The sequence below is a fragment of the Dermatophagoides farinae genome, chromosome 1, assembly GCF_024713945.1.
Source record: "Dermatophagoides farinae isolate YC_2012a chromosome 1, ASM2471394v1, whole genome shotgun sequence".
NCBI lineage: Eukaryota > Metazoa > Arthropoda > Arachnida > Sarcoptiformes > Pyroglyphidae > Dermatophagoides > Dermatophagoides farinae.
The window spans coordinates 8,469,579-8,489,307 of NC_134677.1; the positions used below are offsets into that span (position 1 = coordinate 8,469,579).

At 30.3% G+C, this 19,729-nt stretch overlaps 1 protein-coding gene and 1 long non-coding RNA gene across 3 annotated transcripts in view; both read right to left on the reverse strand.

The window, feature by feature from the left end:
- The window catches only part of kn (EBF transcription factor knot), a 28,218-nt gene extending 11,253 nt beyond the window's left edge, over positions 1-16,965 (reverse strand). Inside the window, exons 1-6 of one of the 2 annotated variants that reach the window (XM_075735215.1) lie at positions 16,836-16,965; positions 7,966-8,293; positions 7,684-7,837; positions 7,472-7,591; positions 5,486-5,559; positions 5,324-5,392 (exon numbers count right to left, since the gene is read on the reverse strand). In XM_075735215.1, coding sequence (XP_075591330.1) covers positions 5,324-5,392; positions 5,486-5,559; positions 7,472-7,591; positions 7,684-7,837; positions 7,966-8,246 — 698 coding nt within the window. In that variant the 5' untranslated portion in view covers positions 8,247-8,293; positions 16,836-16,965. Of the gene's footprint in view, positions 1-5,323; positions 5,393-5,485; positions 5,560-7,471; positions 7,592-7,683; positions 7,838-7,965; positions 9,047-16,835 lie in introns of those variants that run through there. The other variant, XM_047055551.2, reaches the window with a different exon arrangement.
- A 1,715-nt stretch (positions 16,966-18,680) lies between these two features.
- LOC124492626 (uncharacterized) lies at positions 18,681-19,726 on the reverse strand. The gene is made up of 3 exons (XR_012832483.1): positions 19,583-19,726; positions 19,169-19,506; positions 18,681-19,082 (listed from the first exon to the last, which is right to left on the reverse strand). It is a non-coding gene; the product is annotated as an uncharacterized LOC124492626 (long non-coding RNA).
- Between the last annotated feature and the right edge of the window lie 3 nt (positions 19,727-19,729).

Consider the following 19,729-nt stretch of genomic DNA (forward strand, 5'->3'; position numbering starts at 1 on the left):
TTGTTGCTGGACAATCACTATCTTTCTATCTATCTATCTATGGACATTGCACACAAAAACATCTCGATCCATTTTGAATAGAATTGTGTGAATTCTATCGCAATGCGAGTAAGATAAAGAGAGAGAATACAGAGTCTATTAATCGAGAATAAATCAAAATAAGACAAATAAAGACGAATTGTCTTCGTTTTCAACGTTTTTTCACTATCACTATGATTAGATCTTTTGCATTTGTGTATGAGTGAGTGTGTTTGTGTATAGTATACGTTTGATGATGATGGAAAAGTGTGAATTCAGCGTAAATCAAGATCGATGTGTTTGCATACACACACACACACATATATATATGGACTGGTTCAATAATAATAAAGAATAACGGGAAAAAAAAGTGAATGACATGAAACTCGATCTGAATAAAATAAACATTCAATCCAGCCACCGAATAGGATTCATTTTTTTTATTTTGTTTTTGTTTTTCCCGCTACTGCTGCTGCTGTTTGCGTCGATATTTTTCACAAACTTGAAAGAAAGAATAAAATCAAAATTGAAAGCAAGCAACATTGGCAAATAAATAGATAGTTATCGATCTCATATAGGCCATATATACGAATAATGGCCAATGGTCAACGTTATCGACTGCAAATACCAGCACACACATGGACATGCATTCTAAAATCATTACACTATGAATTGTTATTGGATCAAATCGATAATAAAAAAAAAGCCACAAGAAAACCAAAAATTTTCGGTTTTCGATTTCTTTGATCTTCGATATCGAACTGTGTATATGATATGAATAGAATATGAACTTTATTGACGACCACCACCAGCCGTGCTTGTGTGTGTGTGTGTAAGTGGACAATTATAACAACAACAAACTGAAAAAAATATCCTAAATGACAATTTACTACCGAATAGAAAAAAAAAATTATCGTCTAATTAGCATTTAATTGTCAGAACAAAAAAAATCATCATACACGAAATAATAACCATAATATAACCACCACAACCATACACATGGAGAAATCGGCAAAAAAAAAACTCATTCATGAAAACAAAAACAAAAAAAGAATTATCGACGACAACCATAATGATGATGACCGACCGTCGTCGACAACCGAATCATCAACAAGCAGGCAATAACTTATTAATTATTATTACGCCTATTAGCACACACACACACAAACACACACAACCTAACAAATTTAGTTTAGATTAGTTAATTAAAAATGACCATTTTTGTCATTTTTTTTCAATTCTGTTTTTTTTTTCGTTTTTTTGGTTTTAATTTTTACTATTGAAACGTGATTCTGCAATGACAACATCAACAACAACAACAACAAAAATTCATTCAAATTGCATTTGTCGACAACAGCAGAATTATTATTACACGTAAATGGCTAGAAATGATAAAAATCATTCATTTGAAACGAAATCACGTCCATTGTGTGTGTGGTATGTGTGTGTCTGGGGCACAGTATTCTGACAATTACAACAATGGTCATCATCATAATTTAGTGTTCACCATATATGATGGTGGAATTGAAATCAAATTCATTTCTTGATAATGATGATGATGATAGTTGATTATGTGACATTTGTCCACTTCTAAACAATCGCCATCATCATCATCGTCATTATACAGGTGCAAGTAAATATCAACCAGAAAAAAACTCTATCCCTTTTGAGCCGCCTTTCGATGATTCTATTCATACACACACACATACACAATATATTCATCAGACATGAAAAAAAACCCGAAGAAGAAAAATAGATAGAAAAGCTCTCCTTTGAGATTATGGCCCCATAGGAGACAAACATACACACACACACACATATACAATGAGACCATAGAGTCCCTTGGCCATCTTGTGTATATATACCTAATAATCAGGCATTACCGCAGTTATTTTCAAATGATTTCTTTTCCTTTTTCTTTCTCACATCAAATTGTTGACTGTTGTATGTGTGTGTGTGTGTGTGATTGTGTGACCACAAGATGATGATGATGATAATACCCATGGCCACATTGGAATTGCTTTGTTTGGTTGAAAAGCCACAAGAGACCAAAAAAAAAATCAAGTATTATAAAATAGACAACAAAAACAAAAACCGGCCGGTATCTTTTTTTCTGAATGAATGAATAAATGAAAAGAAAAAAAAATATATTGACCATCGGTGACTGTTGTTGTTCTATTCTCAGGTATTTTAATGATGATGATGATCATCATCGTTATATAATAAATTCTACAAAATGTCCGAGGAAATAATTAGCCAAAAACCAGTCAAATATGGTGATTCATTTTGGAAAAAATGAATGAATGAATGAATGAAAGACAGAGAAAAAAACACTTTCCAATCATTAGAATGTGTGTGTGTGTGTTTTTTTTAAATGAATTGTGAATTTAATGTCTAAACACAAACTGTAGAATCTAAATCATTATGATTGTTGTCACAATGCGAAACAACAACAACAAACATTGTACATCAATATTGACATAACACACAGACACACACTAGTTGAAAAAAAACAAGTAGAATTGTTTCATTCATTCAATTCAATTCAACCAAACATTACGTTTTTTATTTTATTTTTTGACAAATTGTATCAATTCATCCATTCAATGATCAGTACAATCAGTTATGGTAAAAAATAAAAATTTTCCTTTTGTGTGTAAGGCGTAAAACTCTCAATAATGACGATGATGATGATGATGATGAACAACAAACAAAAGAAAACAAATTCTCTTTTTTTTTAAATTACTAGATCATCATCATCGGTGTGTATGTCAATTTAATCATTCATTTTAGTGCTTACACTCCACTTTTGCTTGATGATGATCGATGGCAAATTTACCATTAAATCAATGATATATACTTAAGATGTGTGATCAAACAATATCCAACAACAACAACAACAAAAAAAGAATCGAATGAACTAAAATAAATAGTGGTGGGTGTGTGTGTGTGTGGAGTGGATCCAGTATTTCGTTTCGTTTCTTTTCTTTTTCATCATTCAACCTGTCTATTATTTACTTTGCTTTACATCACAATCTATTCATCATTTTCTTTCTGTTGATTTTAAACACACAAAACATGTGTAACACACACAGACACACACACACACACACATCTTTTGAAAAAACATTCAACAACAAAACAGAATATCATAAAGGTTGAATGGAAAAACGAAAATTCTCCATCCATTCTCCATTGTATGTGTTTACAATCTGATCAATAGTACATTATCATCGTAGACATTATTTTTATTGATTTTTCTTTTTTTTCAACACTTTGGAATCGCTAGTTATTCAATCAATGACAACAAAGAATCTATTGACATAGAATATTAAAGAGTGTATATGGTGTGTTGTTGTTGTTGCCAGAGAGAAAAAAAAACACCATGAAAATGATGCGCATCACAACTATTATTCTCATACGACCGATAGCTAAACAACAACAACAACAACAATATGAATGATTGCCGGATAACGATCAACGACAATGGAATGAAAATGAAAATAAAATAAAATAAAATAAAAATTCTTATCACCAAACATAAATCGAACTTGGTGCAACGTTTTTAATCATCACCATCAACCAGGAAAAAAAAATATTCATTACGGTGAATGATTGGGAAAAAAAAACCTCTCCCACACACCAAACATCGAATGCAAAAATTCATTCGCAATTCCATTCATTGGTATTAGAGATTAAAAAAACAACAACAACAACAACAACGACGACAACGACGAAACAAACCATTGCAAAAATTGAATTGTGAATTTTCAATTGTGGTTCACAATCAATAAAAACGATCAAAGTGTTGTTGTTGTTGTTGTTGTCGTCGTCGTCGTTGAAATATAAAACGTTAAAATGATGATGGACGTCTGAATATGGAAATGGAAAGTGAAAAAAAAATGCACAATGCTGTGCACTCAACAAATGAAAGTTGATAAAAATTAAAGATAATTCTTGTTGGCTGATTCAAAAGCAAAAGATTCAAAACAATCAGATAAAAGAAAATTTTGATGATGACGAGTACTATAGCACTAGGTCAACGATCAATGATGATGATGATGATGATGATGGAGGCAGCAAAAAAAAAAAAAAGACGAAATAGAATGGACACGTGACAGATCACACGCCCAAAAGAAAAAAAAAATTCTATTTTCTTCATTCGATTTACTTTTACTTTTATTTTTATTACGTTAAATTACGTATGGGCCAATATAATAAACACGTGTGCATGCACAACAGCCGACATGGCTGAATGGCTGACTGACTGACTGAGTGACTGACTGACTGACCTTGCAATGTTAAAGCATCTTGTTGTTTCATATCTCACTTAAACAGATTTAGATTTAAGTCACACACACACACACACAAACACACTCACAAACATACAACCAATGGATTCTTTTCTTCGAGATTTTCGATATTCGTTATACCAAGTTGTTTCCATTTTTCACAAAACGTGTGTCGTCGTCATCATCGTGAAACATTATTATATTTTAAGCTATCTGGCAGTGAAAAAATAACGGTTCCACTAACTTATTTGATTGTTAGACAGGGAAAAAAAATGAAAATAGAAATTTAAGAATCTTTGCAAATCAACATAATGATTCTATTCTGCTTAAAATCAACTTTCAAATGGAAAAAAAATTTGACAGTACCGGCCAAAAACAAAATCATTTCATCATGGAGAAAAAAAACAAAAATATGGAAATCAAACATCATTTGAAATGGATGGATGAATGAAAAAAATTCTTGAATCAACATCAGAATCATTGTTTTCACAAATATATTGTTTCAACAAAAAAAAAAAATTGCATTTTATCAAACTACCCGATCAACACTAATAATAACGTATATACTGCCAAGTATTTGCAATGATGATAAATTATTCTGTGTGTGTTTTTAACGAAAATAAATATATTCCAAATATCATCATCATCATCAGAACTGTTTAAACTGTTTGTCATTTTCAACAAAAAAAATTCGCATTTGCATATTACGCATCATAAATGTATGTGTATGTGTGTCTGTTTGAAACTTTCAAGCTTTTCTCTTTCAACCATTTTTTTTCATTCTTTCATTTCATTTCATTTTTCTATTCTGTTATTTAAATACATCAAGTGAATTGATGTGCTAATTAAAAAAAAAAAAATGAAATGAAATGAAATCATAGAATATGGAAAAATATTCCAAATAAATGATGACAGTGAAAAATAAAACTAAACTGGTTCAATCCATGGTTTCAAATGATGGATTTCCATGGAAAATAATAGAGAAAAAGAGAGAAAATTTTTTTTCCACTTACCGATCAATAATGACTGGATCCGATGGTGTTTCATTACGATTTCCACAGCTTTTTTTATCGCAACAACGACTATACAACAACAACAACAACAAAAAAAAACATGAATCGATTATTAGTTGTATAAAATGTGAATTTGATGATAAACAACGACGCATTCATTACCTGCACATTACTTCGTGTGTCAAAAGTACCCGGCACATTTCAGGATTCTTATCTTGACCTTCATAAATTATGGCCTGTAAAACAAACAAACAAAAAAAATAAATTCAAAAACGTCAAAAAACAAACAAAAACAAATTATCAACAGCAACAACCAGCAAAAAAAAAATCAAATGGTGTAAATTGTACAATTATAAATCCGGAAAAAAAATTACAACGAACAAGATTCTACGATTCTATCATTCTATGTGATTTTCAAGTGTTCCAAATGGCAATCAAAATGGGTACCAATAACAACAACAACAACAACAACAGCAACAACAACAATGGAGGCTAAAAGCAGAGCTGAACATTATAATAAAATCGTAAAAAGTCAATTGGAACTATTGGTCATCATCATCATTGGGGTTATAATTTTTTTTTATTCTTTCTCCATCTCCACCATATCATTACAGTCGTTTATTTATTTTTTTTTTCGAGGGCCATAGTATCCTATTACTGCTCCCAATGGTCGCATTCAGAATTTTTTTTTTTTCGTTTTACTTTTTATCATTCACTTTTATAATAATAATTTCTATACTACCATATAGAAGACGAAGAAAAACGCTGAACAATTTTCGCTACCATGTTTTATGATTATTATAGCCAAAAAACAACAGCAACAGTAACAACAACAAAACAGTGACAAAAAAAAATGTAGAATACAAATGTGTCACCAGAATGAAAAAAAAAATGATTTCAAATCATCAATTTTAAACGATGTTCAATGAATCATCATCATCAACATCATCATCAATAATAAACGCCTATATATGAATGGGCAAAAAACCAGGAAAGATAAAATTTTTTTTCAGATCTCGATTTTTTTTAGAAATTATATATTGGCTTATCAACTTGGATTTTAACTGGGCCACATGATTTTTTTTTCGCTACAGTCAAATCATTGCTTCGGGCAAATTCCAGATCAATTATATTGGTTTATTCGATTCTTTTTGTGTGTGTGTGTGTGTATGAATACATTTATGGCGACAATAATAACAATAATAATGATGATGATGAGAAGAATAATCGTGCGGGGTAGAAAAAAAAAACATAAATGGCCCAAAAAAAAAAATTCACTTGTTTTGTTCATCATACAATGAATGAATGAGAGAGAGAAAAAGGACCTGTCATGTCATTGAATAAAAATTGTAGCCATTGTTGTTGTTGTTGTTGTTGTTTTCAAGCTCACCATCAACATCAATATGAATGTATGGATGATGCATTCATTCAATTTTACTGATGATGATTTTTTCGTTAGTGGTACACAACTATTGCTGCCTTTTTTCCCTACAAACATCTGTTCGGTTAGATAAGCATAAAACGTATGTATATAATGTATATATTGGAAAACCAAATGCCCAATCGAGAGAGAGAGAGAGAAAAAAAAGGAAAAAAATGTTAAGCCAATTTGTAGAATATAAAAATTGGTAAACTATAGAAAGCAAAAGGCTCCACACACACACACACACACACACACACACACAATATAACAACAAACTTGAACAGAAGGGCCAGAAGAATACCAGTTTACCATTTTACAAAACAAAAAAAAAAAAAAGAAAAATTGGATAAATGTCATTTGATGAAACAACATACAGTAGTTGATTAGATTTTTGACAAAGAAAAAAAAACTAAACTAAACTAAACTACTACCGGAGAAAAGCAACAACAAAATGATCAAGCATTCAAGCTTGTAAAATGAGAGGGCAAAAATAAAATGAAAATGAAAAAAAAAATGTAAAAAAGTTCAATGTAAATGTGTGTGTGTGTGTGTGTGTGTTTGTTCGACAAAATGATTTGTCATGAATGTATTAACAATCTGACAATCAATGTAATTTGTATTCCGGCTGTTAAATGATGCCAGAAGGTTTTTTTTTTTTTTGGTTGGTTGTCGCTGCACTTGATTCAATTTTTTTTTATTGTATTTTCGATATAAAAAAAACCTACCTGTTTTGTAACCGAATCAATAAGTCGAATATAAAGATCTTGTTCTTGTCGTACACCATTTATATATAATAATTGTAAACGATAATGTATACCATTATTAGTTTTTGGACCTTCTGGTTCCTACACAGTTCAGACAAATCAATCAATCGATCGATTAATTGATTGATTAATTAATTAATTAGATGATGAAAATATCAATAAAAATGACATACTTGATCTTTTTCAATAAAACCAACAAACGCAGTACGTTCAATTTCGACGGCATGTCCATTTTTATCGAATAATGCAATGACAAAATGAAAAAAATTACTTTTACGCAGATTGGATGGTGGCTGTTTTTCGAAATGTGCACGACTTAGGCCAACACTATTTGGTGAATGATTTTGAATGTTATTTTTTTTTGTTGTGTAAAAGATTGGTTAGAAAAAAATGGACATAGAACAGAAAAAAAATCAATTATCATCAACATCTACATGTGATGAACAATTACATACTTGGATGGCTGATCGGCTATTATTGTATTCGACATCCAAGCCGTATGATGATGATGATGATGATTATGATGATTGGTAACACGTAAACCTGGATGCGAATGATGATGATGATGATGATGATGTGGATGTAATTGTGAATGGATATTTGTTTCACTAAAATTTGGTTCTTCTTTTATGATTAGATTACTTGCTGATGTTGGTAAACAAGAATGTCTTGCTGCCTGTACAACAGTCAAATCATTTAATTGATTTGGATGATGTAGGCCAAACATGGTGGCCATCGTAATCGTTGATCGGTGTTGTAGATGGTGTTTTTTTTCGTCGTTTTCTATTCAAATCAAATCAAATCAATCAATCAATCGATAATGATGATGAATTGAGCAATAAACACACGATGGTTTGTTCACTCAATTTACAAGTAAACCAAAAACACATTCACGTGCACACACACACAAAAAGCATGATGTTTTAAAATTGATTTAAATCAATATAAAATAATGTGACACTTAAATACATATATATACAAAATAAACTAAACAAATATCGACACACACATACACACTCACTGTCTTCTTATTTATTTAGTTTAGTCTGGTTTATATTTTGATTAAGGACCGTCGCTGTTGTTGTTGTTGTTATTACCACTTGTGGTCACTTAGGATTTCTGATGATTATTAGTTGGTTGGTCGGTTGAATGGATTGTTGTATCAAGGATCAATGTCGCCACTGTATACTAAATTTTTTTTGATCCCAGATGTCATATCGTTTCGTTGTTTATATTCTACATTACCGGAAAAACATTCAAACAAACAAATAAACACACAGACACACTGAAGAAGAAGAATCTCTCAAGAGATGTGGATGTGATCATTCAAACATGACAAGAAGACGAGTATTTGTGTGTGTGTGTGTGTGCATATTCTGTGTATTCTGGAGCCAAACAAACAAACAAACAATCAGAACGAGAAATGAAATTTGAAATGATATAACTTTTTTTTTTGAGTCGATTAGAATTATTTCACTACAATATTTTTTTTGTTGAAAATTTTTTTTTCTTCTTTCAACAACAACAACAACAACACAGAACGATCAACGTGCCTCAAGTGATTAAATATGATCTCTGTGTGTGTGTGTGTGTGTGTGTGTGTGTGTGTAGTGTGTATTTGGGACTAGCATGCGTGCATAATGTGTACAGCACAGTTGCTCCTGAATAGGAAAAAAAAAAAAAAAAAAATATGAGCAATCGCTATAGCTAAAGTGGATATGGATGAAAAAAAAATTTTTTTCCTACAGACGACGACTATACAACGACGTTGTTTGAGTGTGTGTGTGTGTGTGTTTGATTTGATTTGGTTTAGTTTAGTTTAGTTTATCAAAATATATATATTCCCTCCCTCTATTATATCTAAATCAATAATGGACCAACTCCGCCTTATATGACCGGTGCTTATTTTATTTTTTTCGGTTGTAGTTGTATAATAATACAAATATAAAACATGTACCATCCCATCCCATTTCATACACACACACACACACACACTTGAATTTTCACTAAAAGAAAACGAAAAAAAAAATCATTTTATTATGGATTCATTGAATTTTCTACGAAACAAAAAAAAAACCATCATCTATTGTTCTATGTGTGTGTGTGTGTGTGTGTGTGTGTGTGAATATTCTGTGTATTCTGGAGCCAATAGTATGGCGCCAAATCAAGCAACAGTCATAATGATAATAATAATAATAAAAGAAAACGTCATAGACAACAAAAAAAAAAACGATGATAGATCACCAATATCTTGAATATATATTTTATATAACGCCTCGAGAATGATTTTCATTTCTCATATATATAACAATCTCTATGGACCAAACAATTTACTCTTTTTTTTTGTTTGGTTGTCACATAATACACTTGATGATTGGACGATCATCATTAAATTAAATGATTATCTGATTTCATTGATCGATGTAAATAAGAAAGAAAGAAAGAAAGAAAAGAAAACAAAAATGTCAACAAACAAAATCAACATGTTGTTGTACATTTGTCACCACCAACATCATCATCATCATTGTTGTTGTTTGTTGTTTGTCCATTTTATACTGGACCATGATGATTCTTTCCTGATGTTTGTCGACGTGTGTGTATATATGGTATGCCCATGTGAATTCAAGTATATACACAACTGATTTCTTTCTCTATGCTCTCGATGTTCATTCTATACCACCACTCCCAAGTGGATCAGGTTCATGTTTGAACACAGTTTTTTTTGGTCTGGTTGAATAGTGTATGAAAAAAAGGAACAAAAGAAAACATTTGAAAAAAACAAGTAGAAGACACAAGTTGTCCAAAAAAACAAAAAAAAACAAAAATGATCTGTCCTATAGGATTTGTGATCAATTTTGATTCCTATCAAAATTGTTGGTTATATTATAACAATAATAATCATTTTATTGGATGTTTTGTTTTTTCATTTCATTTATTTTCTTCATCGGTCATCATTTTCTATCGATACAATGTATGTATGTATGTATTCTGATACGAATAATAATGATTAAATGACACTTGTTGTCATTTCAAAAAAAACCACAACTAATTAATTTTATCATTTCGGTTTCTTTGGCCTTTTTTTTTGGTCTAGAAAATCAAAATTGCAACAACAACGATAATAAATACAACAGGGTTAAATAAGGTCTTTAACCTTGTGGTCAAATTTTTCGAAAATTCTTTTTTATTTTATTGATTGACATACACACACACACACACAAAGAGAAACATTTAGCCTTTGGCCACTATTATATATCGTTTATAACGACGATAATAATTGTAAACGAATTGCTTTTTTTTGGCTACCCAGATAATCCTTTCGTCTTTATAATTTCGTGTTAAATATATGCTTACATTTGACAACATAAACACCGTGTCCTTGATATTTTATCTTTCACGTTTCATGTTTGTCTTTGCATACCGAATATCGATGTAAGAAGCAGAAAAAGACACTGTTTTTTTTCGTTCGATTTGCACAACCAACAACAACAACAGCAGCAGCAGCAGCAAAAATTCTTGAATAATTTATATGAATTTTTTCCGTTGTTGTTGTTGTTGTTGCGAGAAAGAAAAATAAAATTCAGATAATTGTCACTTGTAAAATAAATATGTCACATACACACACACACACACAGATAAATGACAACTATCATCATAGGTATTTCAATGAAAATTATTTTGTTGTTGTTGTTGTTGTTGTCGTTGTTTTGGCAAGAAGAGTTTTTTTTCTGTTCATGTGTTAACCGAAAAATTTCATGAATAATTAATTGACCAAGAGAATGAAAATAATTTCCAACCAAAAAAATATATATGGATCTGGATAGGTTTGCTGATGTTGTTGAACAACAGCAGCAACCATAATAAATTTTTTTTTTTTGGTTTGAAAATTTCATATAAATCATGATGATGATTTGGACACACAGTTTTGTTGGAAATATTAAGAAAATTATTTCAAAAAAAAAGAAAAAAAATTTTCAACTTGATTTTAATTACAAACAAACAAACAAACATAATAATCTACTGGGAAATGGAATCATTCTGTTTTTGTTTCTTTCCAAAAAATTCTGATGAAGAATTTTGCATTTTTTTTCTGGTGTACAGAGAGACCAAATAACCAGAAAGAGAGAGAGAGAGAGAAAAAAAAGACAATCTTGATTGGTTTTTTTCCATTCATTCATTCATTCACCATTAATTGGATCTCGATTAAAATGATATAGAGTGGAATCAGATTCTTTCTTTTTTTTTCTCTCATATTCATTTTTATTCATATTTTATTCCAGAATCAACAGAATGAGAGAGAGGGAAACTTTAATTAAAAATGTTCATCATCATCATCAACATCATGATGATGATGATGAGCATATGAAAATTGAGTTTTTTTTGTTTTGGTATTATTCAACAATCAATGTTGATGCATATATAGTCCATATGGAATATATGAATGAATATATGGATTAATTAAACAATTTAAATTAGTGATTCCAGTAGAAGAAAAAGAAAAAGAAGAGATAAAAAAAACACACACACACATTCCCAATTGAATGAGAAATGGATAGGCAACAACAACAACAACAACAAAATTCATTCCATCTCTCCTGAGAAGTAATAGAACAAGATGTGTGTGTGTGTGTGTGTGTGTGTGGCAAAAAGTTTTTCAGAAAATCATATTTTGTGGATGCAAACTTTTTCCTTCTTTCGTTGTTTTTTTTCATGCTTATTATTTGGCAATGATTATAGATAGTGGAGATAAATTATAATTATATGAATCACCATATATCACTATCCATTAATTATGGTAAAATAAAAAAAAATCCAGTAATGAAATGGAAACAAAACGAAACGAAACGAAATTAAAACAATCAATCCAAAATGAATGAACTTCATTAAGATTTATATATCAATGAGAAATTTTGGCAAACAACAAACGAAACAAACAAAAAAAATTGGTCGACTTTAATGTCGAATGATACGAAATTAATTCGTTGTTTTTTTTAATTAATTAAACACCATAGAGTGACCGTGGTCTGTGGTTATTTGAACATCATTAATGGAAGAAATTTCATGTTTTGGGTCGTTATTTTTTTCTTCTGGTAATTTAAATTTTTTTTTACACACACACACACACACACATCGTCACATTGTTTTTCAAATTGAATGGACCAAAGAAAAAAAAAAGAAATTCTCGAATCTCAAACACAAAAAAGAAAACACTAATAAGCTATAGGCAGAAATAATAAAAACGAATCTAATTTGATGTTTGCCAATTTGGGTTTCCCGACACTCAAACACACACACACACACACACTGTTGTTCATTTCAAGATAATATTTTGTAAGCCGGACACATATAGATATATAAAAAAAGGGCAAATCAAAAACAACCCCCAATGCCACCAAAAACAAAACAAAAAATCCAAACCAAACCCAAACAACTGCGAATCAAATGGAAATAGAAATAAAGAGACCATTCATGTCAGAATGAATGAATGAAAATGCCCAAATCGAACACAACAGAATAGTTTGGACCATCAACAACAGCCAAAGAAAAGAAAAAATGCCAATATATACTGATTTCAATCACCGCCACCAACACCATAGCCACAAGAATGACATTGCTGTTGTTGTTGTTGTCGTAGTCGTCATTTGTTCATCGTGTCATCATCATCATCATCATCATGATGTTTATAATATAATATGATGATGTGAAATGGCAAAAAAAAGGCTAATTTAAGTTGTAATGATGTAGCCAAATACGCTACTACTATTTTTTTTTTTTTTTGGCTCGTTTCTTTTCGTTAGTTCCCGAGAGAACCACCAAATACACACACACACATACTAAAGACAAACTAAGAGTCCAAAGTTAGGACTATACTAACCATTCTTCTAATGAACTTCCCGAAGGAATTCTTTTCTTTTCCTTTATTTTCATATATGAACGAGAAAAAAAAACACACACACACACATACAAATGACAGATACGACCAAAGCAACAATTGTGATGTTTAATATATATAACGAAATGAATAGAAATTGCTTCAAAGACTGAAAACACAATAGTTCCAACAGAATCATCGACAACAACAACAACAACAGCAACAACAACAACAACGACGACGATGACGAAAACCACAATTTTTGATACATTCATACATATATATGTCTGTGTGTGTGTGTGTGTGTGTGTGTGTTGGGAATCAAATCAATTCAAGTATCAAATCAATTGGATCATTCATTGGATTCATCAATGGTTTAGTTGTTTTTTTGTGGTATGACGCAAACGTTGAAATTAAATTCCTATCTAATAGTTATAAACAGATTGATTTGATTTGATTTGATTTACATATTTTTCTTTATATTCAACAAAACAGTAGTACAGTTTTCACTGGAAAAAAAATTCAAATTCAAATCCCATAATTCTTCATAATTTGAATTTTTATTCTGGGTTCTATTTTTTTTCGCTGTTGAAAAAATTTAATTTTCCAACAATTCATCGTTTTTATTTTCATGAATTTTAAATCATAACGATAATATGAATTTGAAAATGGATAGTCGTCGTCGTGGTCGTTGTCGTCAAATCTGTCAATTTTCATCATTCATTTATTTTTAGCCACATGGTTGGTGGTTTTAACTATTTCTTTTTTTGAATCTAGAACATTGTTTGACATTCGGCCAATACATGATGATGATGATATGACCGTAGGCGCCTAGTATATGGACCGTAGTAGAATTTTACTTGTTTTATTTTCATTTCATTCGTCAATGGATGGAGAACGACAATAAACAAACAAACAAACAAACACACACACACAGACGATGGTCAACAATAAATAGAACCGAACAAACAATGAAAAAAAAATGTTTGTTGTTATTGGGAGCCAAACACACAGAATTAGAATCAGGTAGACATTATCATCATCTATTATTGGTCAATCTGGTTATTTCAATCATCATAATGTTTGTTTTATTGTTTGTTTGTGTGTGTGTGTGTATGTGTGTGTTCAATATGTGAATATCTCTTGAATTTGGTTCAAATTCAAAACTTTGTTATACCCAATGTTTGTCATCATCATCATCATCATCATCATCAACATCGTGGTTATGTAATCGGCTAAATAAACATTCATGAAAATGAATGAATGAATGAATGAAAATACATCATTCAGTCCATTTCCATTCTATTATTATCATATATTGGCCAAAGCGTCCATATTGACCACAGCAACAGCAGCAGCAGCAGCAACAACAACAAAAACAAAAACAAAAATGACGACGACGACCGCAACAACTTTTTTTTTTATTTTATCCAACTTTTATCATCGAGAATATTAAATTAGGTTGACAGTTTGACAATTCAATGATGATGATTGGAAACAAAGTTTAAATTTAGAATTTTCAAATTTTTTTTTGTTGTTGTTGCCTGAATGAGAAAACAATGTGAAAATATTTTCTACAATTTAAAACAAACAAACCGACTGGATAGATTGGCCAGAAAAAATGGATGAATGAATGAATGAAACTCAACAGCGAGTGGAGAGAAACAAAAAAAAAAGAAAAAGAAAAAAAATTCAAAAAGATTACAATAATTGAATCGAATGGTGAATAAATGAAATGTGTGTGTGTGTGTGTGTGTGTGTGTGTGTGCGTGAAAGATTGAATGAAATTGATTGAGGTTTCGATCAATTCGATTCGATCATTTCATCGCCAACTGGAAACAAAACAAAAAACAACAACAACACCATTGCCAAATCGATTGCCATCAGCTTCCAATATTTTCATCATCATATAAAATATGAGAAAAAAAAACTGAATAATTCAAAATAAAAATACAAAAAAAAAAGTTTCACCGCTCGTAGTGAATTATTAAGTAAGTGACTAAGTTTTTTTTTCTCTGGCTGGATCATCATCATCATCAGTCGAACCAATCGTTTCAAACTCGACGATTTTTTTTTCATGATTTAAAATTCTAATTCCATCATCATCAGTTTATTTCACACACACACACACACAAACATCGTTTATGAATGATGATGATGAATACATCACAACCGCTATATCTGATCATAATGATGATGATGATGGAGATGATTGGCTTTTTTTTTGCTGTTCACAATTTTATTTTCACTCAATTTGATTCCATCATCATCATCATCATCAGCATCACTTATTTCATCTATACAAACAATATCTGTCTTTATAAATGGATACAAATTATGTTTTCACCAGCAAAAAAAAAGAAACCATTTTGATCTATTGATCATCATCATCATCATCATATTTGATACCTGGAATGGAAAGAATGGACATTATTGGATATCATCATCCATCACTTTGTTTCTTTTTTTTTGCAATAATAATAATTATCGCTATATGTCGTAATATTTTGTAATCATTGGTTTTTCTCACATTATTACTGCTGCTTCTGCTGCTGTTGCAATGCGATATATATGATGATTTGTTTATTTCCATTTATATAATTTAACGAGAGAGAAAAAAAAGAAGGCAAAGGCAACGAATGAACAGAAATGAAACGAATAATAAATATATTGCTTCCAAAAAAAAAAAAAAAAAATAGTGAGAAAAACATCATTTATGTATCCATCCATATGTAGAATGATGATTTTGTTTCAATGGAATATTTCTTCTTTGGATACTTTTTCGTCGTTATATATTTTTTTTTCTCTCTCTCTCTCTCTCTCTCTCTCTATTTTTCGTTTGCTTCATCATCCATTCATTTCTCATTCATAGATATATACCGAGAGAAAAACCGAAATGAGTTTTGATCATCACAATTTTCATAGCCATCATCATCATCATCATCATCTTCTTTGTAGTCGGCAATAGCAATTGGACGATGATGATGATGATGATGGTGATGCTTTACGATGATGCGACATAATCCTTAGGGACGTCAATAGGCAAAAATGATTCTATTTTTTTTGGTTCCATTCGAATTTCATAAAGAATGAAATTCAGTTTTGGATGGTCGTGTAGTTAGATACAGTGGTTTGAATGGGACCGAGAATATAATATCAAACAGCAAATGGGCAACCAACCAACCATCAAGTCAGAAAAAAAGGTACCATTAATATGGACCAATATTACAATGATGATGATGATGAATAAATGGAAAATATGACGAAACACATACACACACACACTGATAAATAAACAAACAAACAAATAAATAAATTGGGAAAAAAAGAGAGAAACACATTTGCATTGTATATTGGTTTCAGAAAATATTAAAAATGTATATATCATCATCATCATCATCATCGATATATTTAAGAAAGAATGGTGAAAAAAAAAATTTAAATTCTACTTGCCTGAATCGATTGATCGGTGATTGTATCGCCTCTAGGTTTGAAATTTTTTTTGTTTCACTCATTTAATTCATTGTTTACCAGTTTGATGGTGGTTATAATCCGGTGATCGTTATGAAAATCTCTTGAAAATACTTGTTTCGAACGTATGAGCGTATATAACCATTACGTCATTTGTGAATGTTGTAAATCATATGGCAATAAAAAAAAACAAACGGGAAAAAATTGATTTCCAAAACGAAAATGGTTTTATTTATTTTCGACATTGATTCGAATCGATTCATTTTGAAAATTGTAAGTCATAAATAAGAAAAAAAAACTATGTGAAAACATTAATTATAATGAGTATTTTTTTCCAAGCACATTTTTCTATATGTTGTCGAAATTGTTTTTATCTCGGATGATTTATCGAGATGCCCAAACAGCAATATAATATTTATTTATATTTGAATCTACGATTTCCAGTATATTCACGTATAGTAATAATAACGACACCTTATTTTCTATAGTTCAAATCATCATCATCATCGAATCGTATTTTTTTGTTGTTGAAAAAGACCATATATTGATGAGTGATTTGTCGATTCATCGATTTGATTTGATGATGATGATGGTTTTGGAGTAGTAGTGGATTCATCCTGTTGAAAAAAAATATATACCAAAGAAGAAGAGGAAAAAAATCGAATCTGAACTTTTTTTTTGTTGTTGTTGTTGTTTCACCGATGATTACCGACCTATCGACTATGAATGTGAATAGTTTTATATTTCTATAGATACTATAGCAAAGAAAAATGCAATCATACAAACGATTTTTTGAAAGATATAGAAACATATATGGATGAATGGCAATGACCCATCAAAACATAACCGATCATCATCATCATCATCGTGAAGATCGAACGCCAATCGTGCAAACATCAAGCTTTTTTTTCCTACTTTCAAACGGGATAGATTTTTGCCACGTTTTTATTTTTCGTTGTCTTTACTGACTTTAATTTAAAAGTCATGCTGGAACAACAACAACAACAACCAAAAAATAAGAATAGAATGATGGAACGAACGAACGAACGAATGATGATGATGATGATGAAGAAGCTGAAAAAAAAGTAAAACTCTCCGGAGAATTGGCAAGTTATAAATTTAAGAACGAAACGAAACGAAAGAATGAATTGAATGAGCGAGCGAACGAATACGAATTTTTTTTTATTTGATGTTTTTTATTTCTTCAAAATTTATACGACAACGAGAAAAAAAAATGTCGAGACCGATTTCCTGGTTCCACACACACACACACACACATGAATTTCTGCAACGAAAAGAAAAAACAAATGAGACCAGAAAAAAGCTTTTTTTGATTCTGGTTTTGATTTTTATTTTTCCTTTTTTTTTGAAGATATGAGTTTTTTGTTTTGTTTTTTTTGTTGTTGTTGTTCTGGAGAAAAGGGGGTTTGGCTTTTTTTTATATTTATTTATTATTCTGATCTAAGGATTGATGACAACAACACGATTGAACAATGAATAAACCAAAATGGCATTGACATAACCACGTAATGGCATTCGACGATTGTCTGTCTGTGTGTCGTGGTGGTAATAATCATTATTTTGTGCCCAATATTCATTGCATACACATTCAAATATCGTTGTCAATAATAATCGATTGATAAAAACTTGAAACAAAACAAATGATCCATTTGATTTGAAAATGTCAAACGACCAAAAGTTGAATATTTCGTTTCATTTCGTTTGGTTCCATTAAATTTTTTACACGTTTATTTTTTACTTACATCCAAAATCATTCATCCACATCCACATTGAATCAATATAAAACACATACAAACACACTACAGATTTTTTTAAAGAATAAACTTGTAGTCATTTATTGTTCCAATTTTATAAACATTGATCAATATAATGATAATAATAATTTCTTCAACAAATGGCCATAAATAAATTGAGTGTCGATATATATATACGATGATGATTATGATTATGATGATAGAATCACATCAACAATTCTTTTATATAAGTGGACCACTGACAAATGGTCATCCATTCTGCGTGTGAGTGTGTGAGCCATTTAGATTTTTTTTTTTCATTTTATTTTGAAAAAAAACCATTTCGATTTACGATATGTGTAAATTAAAAAAAAAAACCAAATACGATTCAATACGATAAATGACCCATTGTATAACTGGGTAAAGTAGGGAAGTATAAAAACATTAATTTGGTTCCGATTCGTGTAAGAATTGACTATAGAGAATGTGAAATATTTATATATAAACCAAAGAATCGCGTAAGAAATTTTCAATTGAAATGAATGTATATATGATACATACCAACGCCCAATACACACATATAAAGACTTGTGAATTATTTTCATCATTTTCTTTTTCATTCCATTTTCGAATCCTTGTTTGTTTGTTTGTTTCCGTTATAACTCACCAAATTTTTCTCTCATTTTTTTTTTTGCTTCTCTCTTTTCATTTGGGAGTCGTTATTCACTTGAATTCGAAAGGTCCAATATGTTTTAGGGTCGTTTTGTTTTTACTTTCACTTCTGGTTGTTGTCGATGTTGTTGTTGTTGTTGTTGTTGTTTTTCACAATTATTTCAATAGCTTTGGGCTTTTGTTGAAAAATTATGGTCCAAATTGGCTCACTGTGTCTGCTGCAACTACTAATTGGACAACAAATGAATTAATAGCAAAGTTTGTTATTTATTTTCATATATATAAAAAAAACAAAAACAGAACCTGATGATGATGATGATAACTGTACAGTTTAACAGTATGTTTTTTTTTCATTTCATCGATTGATGTTTTTAGCCGTCGGTAGCCAATTTTTCATTCTAATTTTTTTTTATTTATTTATTTCGATGATAATTTCAAAACAAAAATTCG